Source organism: Centroberyx gerrardi, chromosome 11, assembly GCF_048128805.1.
Source record: "Centroberyx gerrardi isolate f3 chromosome 11, fCenGer3.hap1.cur.20231027, whole genome shotgun sequence".
NCBI lineage: Eukaryota > Metazoa > Chordata > Actinopteri > Beryciformes > Berycidae > Centroberyx > Centroberyx gerrardi.
In genome coordinates this window covers 17,118,500-17,136,288 of record NC_136007.1, presented here as the reverse complement: position 1 = coordinate 17,136,288, position 17,789 = coordinate 17,118,500, and the positions used below count along the sequence as shown (strand labels likewise).

The 17,789-nt window shown below is 42.9% G+C and overlaps 1 protein-coding gene across 5 annotated transcripts in view; it reads left to right on the top strand.

Annotated features, from left to right (window-relative positions):
* Positions 1–16,472, top strand: part of sipa1 (signal-induced proliferation-associated 1) — a 36,153-nt gene extending 19,681 nt beyond the window's left edge. For 2 of the 5 annotated variants that reach the window (XM_071898112.2, XM_078286447.1), the window contains exons 2-16: positions 1–490; positions 596–720; positions 830–1,018; positions 1,351–1,525; positions 1,909–2,012; positions 3,097–3,254; positions 3,871–4,477; positions 4,582–4,856; positions 5,671–6,048; positions 7,370–7,496; positions 7,605–7,737; positions 9,610–9,708; positions 10,648–10,720; positions 12,479–12,557; positions 14,078–16,472. The exon at positions 1–490 is cut by the window's left edge and continues 1,174 nt beyond it. In XM_071898112.2, coding sequence (XP_071754213.1) covers positions 1–490; positions 596–720; positions 830–1,018; positions 1,351–1,525; positions 1,909–2,012; positions 3,097–3,254; positions 3,871–4,477; positions 4,582–4,856; positions 5,671–6,048; positions 7,370–7,496; positions 7,605–7,737; positions 9,610–9,708; positions 10,648–10,720; positions 12,479–12,557; positions 14,078–14,221 — 3,156 coding nt within the window. In that variant the 3' untranslated portion in view covers positions 14,222–16,472. The remainder of the gene's footprint in view (positions 491–595; positions 721–829; positions 1,019–1,350; positions 1,526–1,908; positions 2,013–3,096; positions 3,255–3,870; positions 4,478–4,581; positions 4,857–5,670; positions 6,049–7,369; positions 7,497–7,604; positions 7,738–9,609; positions 9,709–10,647; positions 10,721–12,478; positions 12,558–14,077) is intronic. The other 3 variants (XM_078286448.1, XR_013506841.1, XR_013506840.1) reach the window with 3 other exon arrangements.
* The last annotated feature ends 1,317 nt before the right edge of the window (positions 16,473–17,789 follow it).

Sequence of the window (17,789 nt, the reverse complement as noted above, 5' to 3'; positions counted from 1 at the left end):
GGAGCCTGGGTAAGGAACTTTGCCCACTACGACGTTCAGAGCATCCTGTTTGACCTCACCGAGGCAGCCACAAACAGAGACAGCATTGGACGAAAAAAGAATATCACCTCAGGGGCTTCAGCCGCCTCACAGCTGCGCCCCCTGTCCCAGGTCACCCCATCCTCACCTGCGCAGGGCGGAGGGGGCAACGGAGTGAACGCAGATGACCCTGAGCAGTCGCTGCTGCTGGACGAAGGTGACGGCAATGATAACGAGCTCTTACTCAGCTGTCCCCACTTCCGTAATGAGATGGGGGGCGAGGAGCGGGTGGGTCTGGGTCGGTCCCAGGGCAGACGGGGCCTCTGGTTGAGCCTCCGCAGCCCCAACGATGCAGTGTCAGTCCTGGAGGAGCCCAGGGAGAGTCATGTCCAACAGCAAGGCAAGAGCAACTACTTTATAGAGCATGCAGATCTGGGAGCCCACTACTATCGCAAATATTTCTACATGAAAGGTGAGTGCCACACTGCAGAGTGTGTTTTTGGTGTGCAATTCATCTTGATTATTTGTCTATGCCCATTCAACACTCTAACATTATGTGACTATATTGTTATTACAGAACATCAGAATTTCTTTGGCATAGATGATCGTCTTGGTCCAGTGGCAATCAGTTTCCGTAGAGAGGAGAAAGAGGGATCCAGCGGAGCTCAGTACAATTACAGAATCATCTTTCGTACTACAGAGGTAAGTCTGCACTTTCCTTTCTGTTGTTCAGTACACACAACATTGATATATGAGTGGACGTGAGTGGATGTGAACGCTTCCAAGCGCTTACCATCTGAACTCTCCCCAGCTGAAGACACTGCGAGGCTCCATCATGGAGGAGTCGGTGCCCTCCGCCGCTCGCCACACAACCCCTCGAGGCTTGTCACCCAAGAGGCTGCTGGAGTTCATCATCCCCGAGCTGAACCTGCACTGCCTCCGCCTGGCCTCCAACTCACCCAAGGTCCGGGACACGCTGCTGAAGCTGGATGAGCAGGGGGTGAGTAGGGCTGTTGCTGCGGATACCAACTCGATTGATATGGAATGAGCTGAAGGAGATTACAGTTGAGAGTCTGATATATGTACTGCAGATGTATCAAATCAGTTCATCACAAGAATGTATTTCTCCAAGCTTTTACCTGTGTTCTTTGATTTCAAATGGTCAGGAGGCTCCATTAGATAGGACATTCAAATCTGCAACAGTAAATACTTTCTGGACTGTGCACTTTCTGTAATTTGAGTTTATAGACAAAGACGGTATGAATACGTAAATATAACAGTATGATGATGATGATAATTATTAACACCCTGTTTCTATGTCTCCTAATGTAGCTAAATTTCCAGCGTAAGGTGGGAGTGATGTACTGCCGGGCTGGGCAGAGCTCAGAGGAAGACATGTACAACAACGAGAGCTCTGGGCCAGCGTTCGAAGAGTTTCTGGATCTGCTCGGGGAGCGTGTGCGGCTGAAGGGCTGGGAGAAATACCGAGCTCAGCTGGACAACAAGAGTGAGCTGAAAACATGCGCCGACGCCACGATCTACTGGCTGTATCTCACCTTGTCGCAAAAACATTATCAGAAGGGCATCAGTGCACCACTGAAAGCCTGAGATAACTGCTATCTACTAACATGTAATCTGAGTAATGCTTGAAAAATAGCATAGTCACTGCTGATTATCTTGGAGCTGCTGTTTTCTCTTTAATGAACGGCAGAGTGCAGCAGATGTGACAGATTTTACCCTGCCTCTTCTACTTTGAGCTTGTCTTTCACACAGAGACATTGGCTTGATTTTTGTAAACCTTTGCTGTGTCTGTCTCTTTGTGTGGGGTGTGTGTGCGTGTGTGTGTGTGTCTGCATGTGCATGTGTGTGTTTGTGCCTGGATTTATGCAGCGGACTCAACGGGGACCCATTCCCTCTACACACGCTACCAGGACTATGAGATTATGTTTCATGTGTCCACTATGCTGCCCTACACAGCCAACAACACACAACAGGTAAACAAGATACATGCCTTTCAGCTATCCATTATGACTTACTAGATATGACTTATGATTTACTATAATTACAAGGTTAATTTGCCCTGTCTTTCATTGGCTTAAATATGGAATAGAAGCACTTCCCCAAACCAAGTGCATCTCTTGGGCTTCAGAGAATGAAAATATCCTCAAATGTCTTACCGCCATTCTTAAAAAAAGATACACCAGTCTCAGTTAAAGCTACACTTCCCATATCTGTTCAGACTGTCATGCTTTAGTAAATTCTTTAGCAAATGCCTCTGTACTCCTCAATAAGCATGACATAGAAATCCTGCCCCCCAGTGTTCGCTCCCACTCTGAAGGTATTCACTGTCGGCTGGGAGGAGGACGGACAGTATAAGCCTGTTTGGTGTGACTTGGAATAAGACTGGACACCAAATACCAGTGATGATTAGAAGGTCAGATAACCAGAACATAGTAATGCAGGACCTGTCTGCTGCGGGATTTTCAGGGTTGAGTTTTCAGTGTGGTTGGTTTGGTTGCTTTAGTTACAAATATTACAAATATTTTGTTTCAGTTTAGGTTTTAGATTCAGCTCTAGTTTTAGTATTTTTGGTAGGGATGGTATTTGTAAAGGTAATACAGGTATTGTTTAATACAAACAATAAATCATGAATTCCTTTTAAAGTGTATTTACATAATTTTTTCAATACATCCTCAATTAACATAAAGTTGGGGCCACTTGGTTTCAATTGAAATGCACTAGCTGACTCAACAGCAATCTGCATTCAGACCATTTAGCTCAAAATACCTTGTGGCGTAGTTAGTGTTCAGTAAAAAAAAACCAAAAATTCTTTAGTTTTACAAGTAGACAAGATGGTTTTAGTTCAGTTTTAATCTCTTTTTATTTCAGATGGCTTATACCTACGGCAATGTTTTTTAACACCTACTTTTCCTCTTCTTTTAGTTTGCTGCAATGACCTTGGTCTGCTTGTTTAATGGGTCTATCTCTCTCTCTCTCTCTCTCTCTCTCTCTCTCCCTCTATCTCTCTCCCTCTCTCTCTCTCTCTCTCTCTCTCTCTCTCTCTCCCTCTCTCATCAGTTGCTGAGGAAGCGACACATTGGGAACGACATCGTGACTATCGTGTTCCAGGAGCCAGGTGCTTTGCCCTTCACTCCAAAGTCCATCCGCTCCCATTTCCAACATGTCTTCATCATCGTTCAGGTTCATGAGCCCTGCACTGACAACACCTATTACAGGTCTGGTTTGATCCCATATGTTACAACCTCTATGAAATACTGTTATTGATACCCAGAGATGTAGTGGAGGGTGAACCCATCCAAACTCTTTTTATCCTGTTTTTTATTTGCAGAATAGAGTTTACCCTCCTTTTTAGGCTGACAAATCTTTGTGACATGGATTCATAGTAAGCCTATACATCATAAAGTAGTATCAAACTAAAGTAAGTTATAAAATGATAGGACCTTTAAGGAAAAAGAAGAAAAAAGAATAATTTTCTGAAGATATAATTGATTTTTGTTTATATTGTTGGTTGTTTGCCTTATGACGATCACCAACTGGAGGTCATAGTTGACACTGACATTTTTACTTATCACTTGTGATATCCATGCAAGTTAATGTAATTACAGTATAGGCAGGTATTGTTATGTAAACAGCTTACATCATAGAAATTGTGGGGCAACTTGGGAGGAAACTTGCAAAACTGATCTGTTCAACTACCACAGCAAAGCCAGCGTGTTTGTAATTCTGTAGAGACTTTTACACAGCGGCCACTGAAAACAAGACATAGATTGAATGTTTCAGCTGAACCCTCTCTCTTACTCTCTTGGTCCTCTTTATCGCTTTCTCTCTCAGGGTGGCTGTCACCCGCTCTAAAGACATCCCACTATTCGGCCCGCTGTTCCCTAAGGGCGCCCGATTCCCTCGCTCGCCTGCCTTCAGAGACTTCCTGCTGGCCAAGGCGGTGAACGCCGAGAACGCCGCGGAGAAGTCCGAGAAGTTCCGTTCCATGGCCACCCGCACGCGGCAGGAGTACCTGAAGGACCTGGCCGAAAACTATGTCACCACCACGCCCATCGACTCCTCCACCAAGTTCCCCCTGCTCTCCCTGGGAGGCAAGCGCAAAGACAAGCTGAAGGGCGCCAAAGGAGCCGAGCTGCACAGCGCCGGGGCGCTGGTGTGGGCCGTGATGGTCAACAGCGGAGATGAAGGGGAGACGGGAGAGCACCGGTTCCCCTGTCTCCTCGGGGTGTCGGCCGAATCGGTGGTGCTGATCGAGAGGTACACGCGGAGGGTGGTGTTTAACTGCTCCTGCCGCGATGTCATCGGCTGGAAGGCGATAACAGAGACTAAGGAGGGTGGGCCATGCTTGGATATCTTCTACGAGCGCGGGGAGTCGGTGTCAATCAGTGTGATGGAGAGCCAGGCGGAGGATATACGAGAGGTGGTGCAGAGACTTGAGGTGGGACACTTTCTTTCACTGCTGGTTTGAAATTAACCCATATGACTGTTTTGCAATGGCTGTTTTACATCTCTGATTTCTGTCTTTCACCTTCTCATCCGTAGTTGGTGACCCGGGGCTGCGAGGCGCTGGAGGTCACCCCCCTGCGCGACGGAGTGGGCCAGCCTGGCTTCCTGATGAGCGAGGAGGGCTTCGTGACCGAGCTGCAGCGGTTCTGCTACGCCGAGAGCGGAGGTCTGCAGCTGTGGGCTCGAGTGGTGCGGCTGTGCGGCCACTCCCTGGTCCACCTGGGTCCGGACGAGAGGACCAGGCTGCTTCGCACCGCGCACAAGATCCACATCACTGTCATCCCACCGGACGAGAACGGCAAGCCTCGCAGGTCAGGAAGAGGGGGGCGGATTGGTGGAAAGAGGAAGGGGTGGTGGGAGATAGTGGAGAACGCTAATGAGGGGAGGGTCAGGTCATCAGGCTTGAGGGGGAGAACAGACAAGAAAGAGTGGAAAAGAGGCTCATGGGAAACAGCAGGCTGCGGAAGGTGAAGAGTGATGCCGATGAGGGGGTGAGAGAGAGGTTAACAGGAGATAAGGGGGAGGGGTTTGTGGAGCAAATTATTTCAGAAAACAAGGGAGGTGCCATTCTGGGGTCACAGCTCACTCTATTGTTTATGATGGGCTGCAGTCCGTGTCACACCAGCTGGCCAACAACCAATCAATCCCTCTAATAACCCTTAATCACACTGGCGCAGGTACTGGCTATTACCAGCAGCCTTTCCATTCCGCTATGTCAGTGAGATGGACCAAAAAAAGCTGGATCCTGGTGTAGACAGAACTGTTGAAATAAAACCAATATTGAACCGGACACGTCTGCAACATTTCAAAGCTGGTGGCAGAAACATCCTCAGAGAACTCCCTTGTGTATTTTTATTTTAGCCCTGACATGCTTGTTCTGCGACAACAAAGCGCGGATTGTCACAAAGTTGTCATATTTTTTGGTAGTGGTGGCTCTTGGATTTCAAAGGAATACAGTGGATGCTAAGACAAATATAGCGCTTTTATTTCCATCTCATCTGCATTGCTCCGTTTCTTCTCTAGAAGGCTGTATGACTCAACGGTGCAATGATAACACACTGGATGGAAAAGGGAAGCTTGACTGGTTTCTTCCTAATGAGTATATTGACGTTTTATGTTCTGCAGGAGTTTCTCGGAGCTGTACCAGAAAGCCATCAAGGATGCGGAGTGTAAGCCGGGCGAGGGCCAGTCTGGAGAGGCCTGGGTGCTGGACGAGAAGGAGGAGGAGGAGATGCAGGAGGACGAGCAGACGCCGGGCGAAGTCGACGAGGCCGATGTGACGGAGGTGCAGGTGGAGGGGGGAGAGGGCGAGGACCAGCCGTCTGAAAAAGGGCAGAGTGAGAGGGGTCAGAGCTCACTCCTCTCCCCACCCAGCCTACCTTTGTTACGGGCCACTTCTCTGCAGGACCACCCCGCCAACCCGATGCAGGAGTGTAACCCTTCCCAGCTCACACGCAGCTTCTCTCTGGAGAGAGAGCCCCCCTTCAGGGACGCATGTGATGGGTATGTGTCCCTCCGACTGTTACACATGCCTCTGTCCATTCATGACGTCCATTTTGAGAAATGGATGTCAAGAAATACAGCTTTGCTAGATATTATAATCCATCCAAATACTTCTGGAACCCTGAAATGGGTACACCATGAGCTAAAAGCGCTATAGCTCTTTAACTATTCATCCAACATGGCTGAAAATATCCCCAAATTGCAGCTGACAGACTGCAATTTAATCTCATAGTCAGTGTGTCACTTTTCCTCCAAAGCAAAAGAATCGAGTGTAGAGACAGGACATCGAGCAATGTGTCACTCTTCAAATACTTATGGAGCTTACACGTATCATTTTTGTCATGTGAAAACTTCAAAACTAAATTTGGGTGATTTTCATGTTTTAATTTCAGTTGAAGGATCACATGCTCCTCTATGGGTTGAGAAATTCTATGACCCTTGTGTTTGTGAAACCTTTATCAAAACCAAGTAGATAAACTCAAAAATGCATGGTTGTCAATGTATAAACAAGGCTGTTTTTCTTAATTTCTGAAAAGTTGACATTTTGGAGATATGAGGATTTCACCCAACAGGGATATTTTGGAGTGGGTGGGGTGTGTTTTTAGGACTATAATACATGACAAGAAACAAAACAAGAAAGCACAATTGGTTCAATTAAACAATTTCCTACATTATTATCTACTTTTTACATCATTTCCTCATCCTGTTGAGGTTTTTTTGGTGGTCTCTGGTTGCCTTCTGTATACACCTAAAGCCTTTACACTGACAGCCAATGATCTGAGATGCCACCTGTTCTTCACAGAGAAAGACTTCCAGCTACCAAACTCCAATATGGAGAAGATGCTTAAAAAAAGACAGAGAGTTGTAAACAATAGAAAACACATACGCAAACGCAGTAGGACATGTATTACACCCAAATGTATCTGCTTTGCAAAATAATATAAGTGCACTGATATGTGTAGCACCAAGAACTGCAAAAAACCCACTTCAAGAGGAGGAAATAGTGCATAGAGTAAATATTCATGAGGAACTCTGCTGCACACCAAGATGAATTTGGCTGATTTTTATTTTAGGTTCAAGCAAAGTAGATCTGAATTATTTGACTGAACTGCGTCAGATTTGTTGTTCTCATGGATGTTTTTGTGAGCGCAGAATAGCAAACTTCAATCAGGCCAAATCTAAGCAATCCTGGAGATTACTTGACTAAGTGCTCCAGTTCCTGTTTTGACCTCTGGATTGGATAAAAAAAAATGTCACGAAGCATCAACGGCAGATTTGCTTTGTATTCCCCCCCCTCCATCTATCCCTCCCTGGCTGACAGGCACGTGTACGACAACGTGGGGCTGAAGTTGGAGCAACACATCTACGAAAACCCCGGGGAACTGAGGGACGCCACACCTGATCTCATCCTGGCCGTCAAACCCAAGGTGCCCCTGGAGGACGAGCAGGTGACAAACGGAGGCGAATGGAGGACATCTGAGTGGTTTCTCCCCAACGGTCCTTCACCTCTCTGACAGCGTTGTGCTTCCCCTCTGTCTCTCTCTGTGTCTTTCTAGTTCTTGGGGGCCGAGTTTGGCGAGGAGAAAGCCTCGGCGAGCGACTCCCCTCTGTCCTCTTCCCGGTTGTCCTGTTTAGACCGAGCAGAAAGAAATTCACGGGCCCTAAGCCTTCATAACTCCATCACCAAGAGTAAGTACTCCCCTATTCTCTCTGATTTATTTTTATTAGTAGTGACAAGTGATGACATCTGCCAATGGGGTTAGATAATTTCACTTGTTTCCAATGCAAATTAACTTGTTTCAAGAATTTTGTAGAATCAAGTCAAGTCATTTTCTTGGTAGTAGTGCTGTGATCTGCCTTATTCTGACTTGTTTCAAGATACTGACTCTCATTTCTAGAAAATTCCTGAAAGTGAAACTGCATTGGAAGTGGAGTGATCTCACCCCATTGGCAGAATTTTTCTCGTTTTAAGAAAAATAAGATTTGAAGGCTGAATATGAGACTATATGACTTGTCAAGATGGATGTTTTTCACAGTGCAGTGAAAAGCATTTTTAAAAATATACACAATATACAACAGTTCAATATGGATTATTCCAGCAGTCAAAGGTGTATCCTTTAACAAGAGAAACGGCAGCAGCACACACCCTTACAAAAGAAATGAAACTGTAAGAGGATAGTCAAGAGAACAAAGAGCAGGCCGGGATATTATGACCCCTCATGGACTCAAAACAAAATCTCCTTTAGCAGACTTTGTGCCCCAGAACAGCTGATGCAGCCGCTCCAACGATGCCGAAATGGAACAATTACAAGTGTTTGTAAATTGTCTCTGCCTTATTTGAGCCTCAAAATCCCTTTTTAGCTTCCAGATCCTTTCTCCGTTAAACCCCTCTCCTCATTATCCTCCCTTTGCCCTCCCTCGCATCCCCTTTGTCCCGCTTCTTTCATCTCCGCTGCCCCCTATTCCACCAATCTAATATCACCCCTGCTCTGCTGCCACCCCCTACCAGGGCGAGGATAAAAGGGGGACAGATGGGTGGTGGGAGGGGTGGAGTTTTAGGCAGCCCCAAATCAAGGAGCCCCTCTTACGCCATCTGCTCCCTCTCTGCTGAGACGATGGGACTCATCATCTAACCGCCATAAGAGCACGCTCACTCATCGTCTCATCAAATTCTTCTGCTTTTTGAGGGGGCGGCCCCCGATGCCTCTGATTGTTTTATCTTACATTCATTCACAGGATGTCTCAGAAAATGTGTCACATCCCCTTCAACTAAATTATAAAGTTCAAGGCCTTGAGGGGTCTTACATGGTGGAAAATCATCGCCTTTCAGTCTTACATAGAATTTCCAAGACCTTAAAATTATTAAGCAATTAGCAGGTATTTTTGTTTTACCAAAAATTAAACCAACATTGGGTTATTCGGATAATATTTAGCTTGTTTTTTTTGTGCACTACTTTCTTTTTTATGAGCAAATTCCATTTTTACAGGGGGTTACAGTCATTAAACTAAACAATATTCAAACAAAAATTATACAATAACCACAACAACGCACCAAAAAGGTGTAAAAGTCAACACGGCTCAATTTATAAGATGATTTCCCACCTGCTACTTGTGTCCTAGTGAGAAATCCTATAGCTTATTCACTTCTGTCTACTGTCATCGTTTCCCTTTAATTTTAATGGTGAAATTGGTCTTAAATTCCATCCTTACTGGTGTCAAAAAGATCTTAAAAAGTCAGAAATGTAACTTAGCGAAACCTGCAGGCACTCTGCATCCATAAAGAGACATTTTCAAAGGCAACTCTTCTCCTCGTCCCTGTGTCTTCTGTGACTTTGTCCCTGAATCTGACCACCATTATAACAGCAGCATCCCCCAGTGGCGGCTCTTTGTTACTGTTGAACCAGCACATTATGAGAGAATGAATTTGGCTGCTCATAAAGTCTGCATTCCCCACTGTGTTGCTGTCCCAAGTACATTAAACTCATTTGCTGCTACATCATTTTTTATGAAACCAAGTTAAATCCCGGCCGTTCCCTTCTCTCTCTCTTTCTTCTCTCTCAGTTCTTTCAGAGACGACAGATTCTTCTGAAGAGGAGTGGCAGTCCATCGCTGATCTGGCCACAGCCTGCCGCAGTATCCTGGAGGCTTTGTCACGAGAGGGTGAGACCTCTTTACTTATAGACCTCACTCATATGTACGTATAATATAATGTAAAATAGGGCAGCACAGTGGCTCAGTGGTTCGCACAATCGCCTCACAGCAAGAAGGACCCGGGTTCGACTTTGCATGTTCTGCCTGTGTTCCTGTGGGTTTCCTCACACAGTCCAAAGACATGCGAGTCAGGTGGATTGGAGACTCTAAATTGTCCAAAGGTGTGTCTGTGTATCTATGTTCGACCTGTGGTGGACTGGCAACCTGTCCCGGAAGCCCCCTTGAGAACAAAATGAATCAATTACATATACACTACCAGTCAAAAGTTTGGACACACAAATTTGTCTTTATTTTTTACTATTTTTCACATTTTAGAATAATAGTAAAGACATCAAAACTATGAAATAACACAAATGGAATTATGCAGTGACCAAATGTAGTGACTATCTTATATTTTAGATTCTTTAAAGTAGCCTCCCTTTGCCTTAATGGAAAGGCAAAGGCCTTGGAAAGAAATTCATACATTAGGCATCAACTTCACTATTTATATTTGTCTACAAAACAGATTTCAAGCATTTAAGCATAAGCCTTTAGATCCAAATGGCTTCAAGATAATGAAAAACATAGTACATTCAACCAGGTGTGTCCAAACTTTTGACTGGTAGTGTATATGTGAAATTATGCCCAAGTAAAAGTAAATGAATAAATAATAGGATCTATTTTCTATCTCTGAGTTAAATACAGAGATGAGTATTGAGTAGATGGAGGGATGGAGGACCGCTGTCAGGACTCATTGTGGCAGGACTCTCTGGATTACTCTATATTTTATATTGGAGTGGAGTTTAAATATCTCTTCTTTGCCTCTCTCATCCTTTCCTTTGGTTGTATTGTAAGTATGGCTGTTTTAGCTGGTAAAGCAGTAATTTGGATGATGTGTCTTTATCACAGACCGCAAAGCCGCAGACGGCTCCCAAGCAGGAGCTGACCAGACAGACGGCAAGCTGAAAGACATGAAAGACAGGTGGGTTGCCACACGGTACATACGTACTTAGCCACATAATATAGACTGAGGCTGGATCAACTAGACCATTCAGTGTGTCAGGAGTATAGTTACCCCCGTGGTTTTCTGTCTGAATCATCTCACACATCCCTTCACTCAACTCTCAAACTCAGCAACTCCTTTATTCTCTTCCCTATTATTTAGACTCTACGCACAATACCCGTCTGTTTGAGTCAGTGTGACGGCTTTTCTCTCTCTGTCTCCCTTATGCAGCCCTCAGTGACTCAGTGACACGCATATGTGCACATATGCATCTATACATGCACACAGTGTCTGACTCACTGTCGTGGTATCTTTCCCTACAACTTACTCCCCGTCGCTCTTGTCTGTCTTTCACATTCCTTCTTGCTCATTGATTCCCTCATTGCTCTCATAACACATAAAACCCACAGAAATGTTCAGGTTATCGTCTTAAGTGTTCCTACAGTCCATGATTAATATTTCAACATTAAGTTTCTTAGATCATCCCATGATGGATGGATCCATCTAGCAAGTTAAATGCTTACTAAAAAAAAACAAAAAAAAAAACAGTAGTATTTTGAGTTAATCACCACTGGTTAGTGTCTGTTTGTGACATTAACTCATCGCAAGAATAGTCTTAACATGTGATGAAAAGAAATGTTTCTTATGGTCAAGATAAAAATTGTGTAAGGATCTAATTATAACTTCAGCATGTGTTTATTGTAGTAGAAATGTGACCAGTAGTTGATTATGATCATTCATATTCACATGTACATTGTTTTTCTGCTAGCAGATGCCTGCTGAAATCTGTGATGAAGAGAAGAACTCGGATTAGCTCATATACATGGGCACAACTCTTGCCATCATAATGGCAAACAAATAAAAAATTGCCAACTTGTTTAAAGATTTTAATTTCTGTCCTCAATAACTCAAAACAGTTATTTCGCTCGCTAAGGCTTTTCCGTATTTAACTGGAAAGTCTGCGCATAACTTGGTACGTAGCACCACTGGACTGACATGCACAAATGATCTTTAAAGCAGCCAAATTGGATAAAATATATGACCATCATTAATCATTAAACTTAAATATACACAATTGGGTCCATATATTTTGATGAAGATGCCACGTTGTTCCCTAATTACATTGTCATGCTTTTCGAGTCATTGGAAGACGAGCTGTGCGTTGCTTTATGGGGTGTGCAGTCAACACGGATAACACTGCTGACATCAGAGAAGAAAGGCATCATGGGACGACTATGGTCACTCAGAATTGATGTGCTTGTCAGCAATAGCAATGAAATTGAACTCTAAGTATTACAGGTTTCATTATTGTCAGCAGGGACTGTATCTTTCTCTCAAGGCCTGTCTCTGAGCCTGACAGCATTACAGATGGATCCACCACCAATCAAGCAAATTGAAAAGTGCGCTCTTATATTAGATGAAGGAAGGTATAATCACCCGAGGAGAGAGTTGAACTGACTTCATCAACTTTTTTACAAAAGGAATAAGTGGGCCAAAACCTTGCTAGAAAAGACAGCTGACACCAGTGAAGAGTCTTCAAAAAAATGTAGAACTTCATCTTGGTGATTTTTCAAAAGACTTTTTTGCCAGCGTTAGGGCTTCAGTTCCCACTGGGACCACGCATGCTAAAAATGAATGCACTTGTGGCCAAATTGGAAACCAAATCATCTAGCCACCAAACCTATAGAAAACCTCAAATGACTTTTGACTAAGTGTCACTGCATAATTCCTTTGCAGTGACTCTCCAGGCCACCTAGAGGAGAAGGTATCTCAGCTGGAGGCCATGCTGAAGAGGCTGCAAGATGACCTACAAAAGGTAGTTGCCATTTCTCTGTATTAATGTTTTCATTGAGCTCTGTGGGAAAATCAGTAGTTAGAAGAAACTATTTAAGTTGGTTGTGGTTATCTTGAAGCCTTGTAGCTGGAGCATGATGATTAGTAGCTGGATTGCTGCTGCGGACTCTTGTTTACTTGTACAAATCCTCCCATGCATGCACCCATTTCAAGTCAAGTGTAGTCACAGCTGAATCGTTACAGAGACACACTGACATGCAAAAAGGCTGAGACTAATAAGATTAAAGGCATCAGTTTGCTAGTTTATAGCATGGGGAGTTATGGATACAGATTCGATAATCTGTTATTTGATAAATATTTCATATATGCTGAAATTCTTATAATTTTGCACTTGTTTCATACTGAACATATTTCTGATTTTTGTTCTATTCTAATATCATACATAATTTTCATTCATTTTTTCTTTGTTGCAGTAAGCTCTATTGCTACTACCTGCTGCTATTGTCGACACCCTCCTTAATGCTGTAATCCACACCTTTTCATACTTTCATCTATACATTTCTGAATATGTTCCAATGTTGAAACTGTCGGTTGCATATATTAATTTAACCCCCATTTGCTATATTCTTGTTTATATTATATATATATATCTTTTCTTTGCTGTATCCTATTACTATTTGATTTTTTCTTTTCTTTTCTTTTCTTTTCTTATCTTATCTTATCTTATCTTATCTTATCTTATCTTATCTTATCTTATCTTATCTTATCTTATAGGGGTTACATTTACTGTATAAGTCATTATATATGAGGAATCTTCAAATATTAAAAATGACTACTCTCTCGAATACAATCTTATTCTGTCCAAATACTTTTGGTATCCTGACATGGCCGGACCATGTACAAAAGGACTGTAGTTCTTTAACTGTTTACTCAGCATGTCTGAATATGCCCTCAATGTAAAGCAGCCAATTTGACCTTTAACCTCAGACAATGTGTCATTTCTAATCCAAAGTTAGTTAGTTACTTACTTACTTAGTTTAGAGTATAGAGACAAAGCATCAAACTATGTGTTTCATTCCAAATACTTACAAAGCTCAGTGCATGACTTTCCTATGACCTTAGACCATTCATATTGTTAAACATGACTGTCTCCCCATGCTGTAAACCAGCAAATACAAAACTTAGAGCTGCCATTTTAGTTAAATGAGCATATGTAGTAGTTCAATTCCAATAGATGGCTGTCTTGTATATTTCTCATCTACATGTCAGAGACTGTGTCCATGCCTACTGTCCATAGCTCTACATATGAATGAAAAATATCATTATTCCACCCAGTGACATAGTAGGTTTTCTGTTCTGTTAAGTTCTGCATTGTGTGCTTTATTCTTCCCCACTGCAGTCTGGTGTGCCGCTCTACAGTGTGTGTGCCGTTTTATTTCAAACCCCCGTGTCGATGTGCAGCCGCTAGCTCGCCTACTTAAAGCTTTACTTATACCACACTTTACCCCTCACTCTTCTTTTGTTTTGTGCTAATATCTCCAGGAGAAAGAGGACAAGGCGGTGCTGCAGGCCGAGGTGCAGAGCCTCAGGCAGAACAACCAGCGGCTGCAGGAGGAGTCCCAGAGCACCGTGGCCCGCCTCATCAAAGTCACTGAGCTGCTGTGCAACGTCAACAAGCCCTGTTAGCTTCTTCACAGCACACACACACACACACACGCACACGCTCATACACACACAGACACACACACGAACATAAACATGCAAAACACATAATCTCATTGCACACTCAGTACACTTACAGTATTTTGTACAAATGAATTTGCAGTCGTCGTTTCAAATGCAAACAGTCGGACACACACGCCCATGTCCTCTACAATCTGTGTATTATCACAGCCTCTATACTGAATCCTGGACCTGCCTGTTGGTGAAGGAGTATGCAAATCAACTCACAGAAGAACCATGACAGACTTTTTCAACATCACACGACCTTCGCAGACTGACCAATGCGCAGCACTCAGGCTGCCGTGTTGGTGTGCTATGCTCAGAGTGCTTCTTTGTGTGTGTGTGTGTGTGTGTGTGTGTGTGTGTGTGTACAGTATGTGTGCCTGCGTGTGTGAGAGTGTGTGTGAGTGTGTGCGCACGCGCGTGCCTGCGTGCATATGTGTGCATCTCCTACCTTGCTTCAAATACTTGACAAGTCGGGCTGAATAGCACTTGCATAAAACGTGGCAATTAAGATTGAGAGACACTGTATAGCATGTTTGGTGGTGTCTTATTTGAAATGACCAAAAGTGTATATATTTCACCTATAATGTATGTGAACAGTAGTATCCCTATCCTCTCTGCCAAACCCGTAGTTGCAATGTTCTGAGTATGGTTCTGCCTTGCACCGTTAGTGTGGAAGGCCTTGGAATAAAACACAAAAAGAAAAAGGGAAAACGACAATGACAAGCCTGTAGGCAGCCTTCTACTTCAAAAGATGTAATGATGCTGACTGACTAGCCTCACAGGAGGGTCTGTTACTGTATGTAGGGACATCATCCTCTGCCCTCTTCACTTCTCAGTAGTACTGTATTTAAGAAATTGTGGACTCAGTTTAAGAGAGGGAGAGAGGATTTCACAGCCCCCATAACTGACAGAGATGCAAACTGGAAAATCACTGAAAGAAATGACTGAAAGGGAAATGTGAAAAAATGAACGGAGCGCCTCGTTCCTCTTGCAAGTGTTTCATTCAGAGTATTGAAGGGATGCTGAAAGGGTCATACCTCTCCTGAAGACACAGACAATGACAGGAAAGAACTGCTTCAGCTTCCTTCCATGATTGCCTGTAGCCGTTTTCTTCTAACCTCACTATTGTAGCAGCCATACTGTAGAAGTACTCCTCCTGCTGGCCTGAACCACAAAATGCCAATAGGCAGCTTTTCTTTCAGCTGGCAAAATAGCTTTAGGTGTCTGAGTAAAACACCTTAAACGAATAGCGAAATACAGACTATTGTATTTAAATATGTTTTGTGTTCGGCGGATGTCTACAGTGACTATTTTGGGTAATTGTTTAGTATGGCTTATGAGTGGTAGCGTTAAGGACAATAGGTGAGGGCTTACCATTCCACCCTATTGTGTGTTTCTGTGTGTTTCTGTGTTGTTCTTGCACTTTTTTTTTTTTGTTGTAAAATCAGCATTGGACAGGGCACATACTTTATTTAGCCTGCTCCAGGTTGTGTCTTGCTTGAAATAAGAAAGTGGATTTGATCTCATCCCCTCACACCACCTTACCTCACCTTCATGTCCACTGCTGACGGCGCCAATAACGATGTGTGTTCAGAGGCGAGGGGCTGCTTCTCCTGCCGGACTGCGACGCCAGTGCCAACTAACGCCCAGGCAGCTCTCCTGAATCAAATCAAATCAATGGAACTGACTCAATCACACACACAAGACTAAAAACTCCCAACTTTGAACTCCAATCTCCGATGAAAGGGATGCCAAACGTTCGCCAGTCGCCCAGACTCTCAACGCCCTTGTTTCTTGTATACACTCTTTAACTTCCTCTTGTAATTTTATTTTAGAGTCACTGTGAATACCTGGTACCAGCATATTAAGATACAGTATATTCAGATTAAATTATGAATCTAAACTTTATCGATATGTGAAGATATGTACAGCTGAACTGTTCCATGTTACTTAGTGCATTGGGTTGTGTATGCCCTCTTTTGCAGGATGATTATGCAGACGAGTGTAATTGTGGCCATGCAGGCTGTTTCATCTACTGTACATGCTGAAGCCTCATGACTTACAGGGAGACGTGGTATGAGAAGACCTGTTTTACTGTGTCTTGTATAGTTATTTAGATTGTAGGAGGTTGGTCAAGCATGAGAATGTGCCAAGCAACTTCCAAGCTCCCTTCTGTATGTGTGTATGTATAAAAAATGTAACTTATTAATCATGCAAATGTGGACTTTCTTGTAGCTGTTTAAATTTGAGGGAAGCAAAGAGAAAACGTGAAATAGAGCAAAAAGTTATAAACTTTTGTTTTTTGTAGAAAACAAACAACCACCATAAGACATAACAAAATATTTCAACAATGTTGTCTGCAAATAGATTTTCTTGGTTAAAGTGACTATGGTTGTTATTATCATTCTGGTATTGAGCTATTTCATGTATAGCTCGTACATTAACATTTAATAAGGTCTTAAACACCATTAGGTACGCCTTAATGAGTGAAACTCTTCAGAGTGGATGGTAAAAACTGGTCATACTGGACTAGTCATACTGGTGTAATGTGAAGGCTTATTTCTGACTTTGTGCCTACCTGAAAATGTAATGTATGTTAACCAGCTTAGTGATCTCATCTCATTGTCTTTGGTTGCACTTACTGAGGTTTTCTGACAGAGGCTGGTGTAGGATTTGTATTGGACCTCCATAAGAGCTGGTCTTTCATCCACTATGTAAGGAAAAAGCAATTGCGTGACATGAGCCAACAGGAAAGGAAAAATTAGATGTGATTTTTTTTTTTTTTTGGGGGGGTCATAAGCATTATGTAGGTTTACAGCTCAATCAGTACCACCGATTGTTAAAGAAGCAAACCAACAAACATGATTTTTAAAAGTGAATTAAAAAGGAAAAAGTTGCTTAACACGACTCGAATTGAAATCAAGCTTAAATTGAAATGAATGTGTTGAATGGCATAAGCTCTCACTAAGGGATAGTTATTTTGGTTTTTAAATATTTTAAAATGAATGAATTTTAGAAAAAAAAGTCCAACAAAGATTTAACAAAAACAAGTATGTGGCTTAATGACCTAAATGGGGACATGGGGGAAAGAATCAGTCATAATTTAGGCATTACATACTAGCCTAATGTTTAATAAAGTTGACTTAATCTGGAAATACAACAATCCCAATCTGGTCTCTAACCTCATATCTCCTCAAAAAAATAATACAGACAATACTGATTTTTTTTGTCAAAGTGAAAAATGGCCCAAACACAGATAAACTTGGGAGATTTATGAAGCTTAATTGCTGTAAGATATGCTGGAATGACTGTGGGTGTAATTGCTCATAGGAAAAACAACTCAACAAAGCAAAAGTTGGAATCCAAGTGAAAGTTGAGTATTCATCTTCTATGATTCAGACACCGACAGACCTGTCAGTAGCCACCGAGAACATGGCGCTCCACAAAATGGGATTAGTCACAAAACAATGTTAGTGTTTGGATTGGTTCCACCATGAGTTGTTCCAAAACTAGATTCCAATAAAAA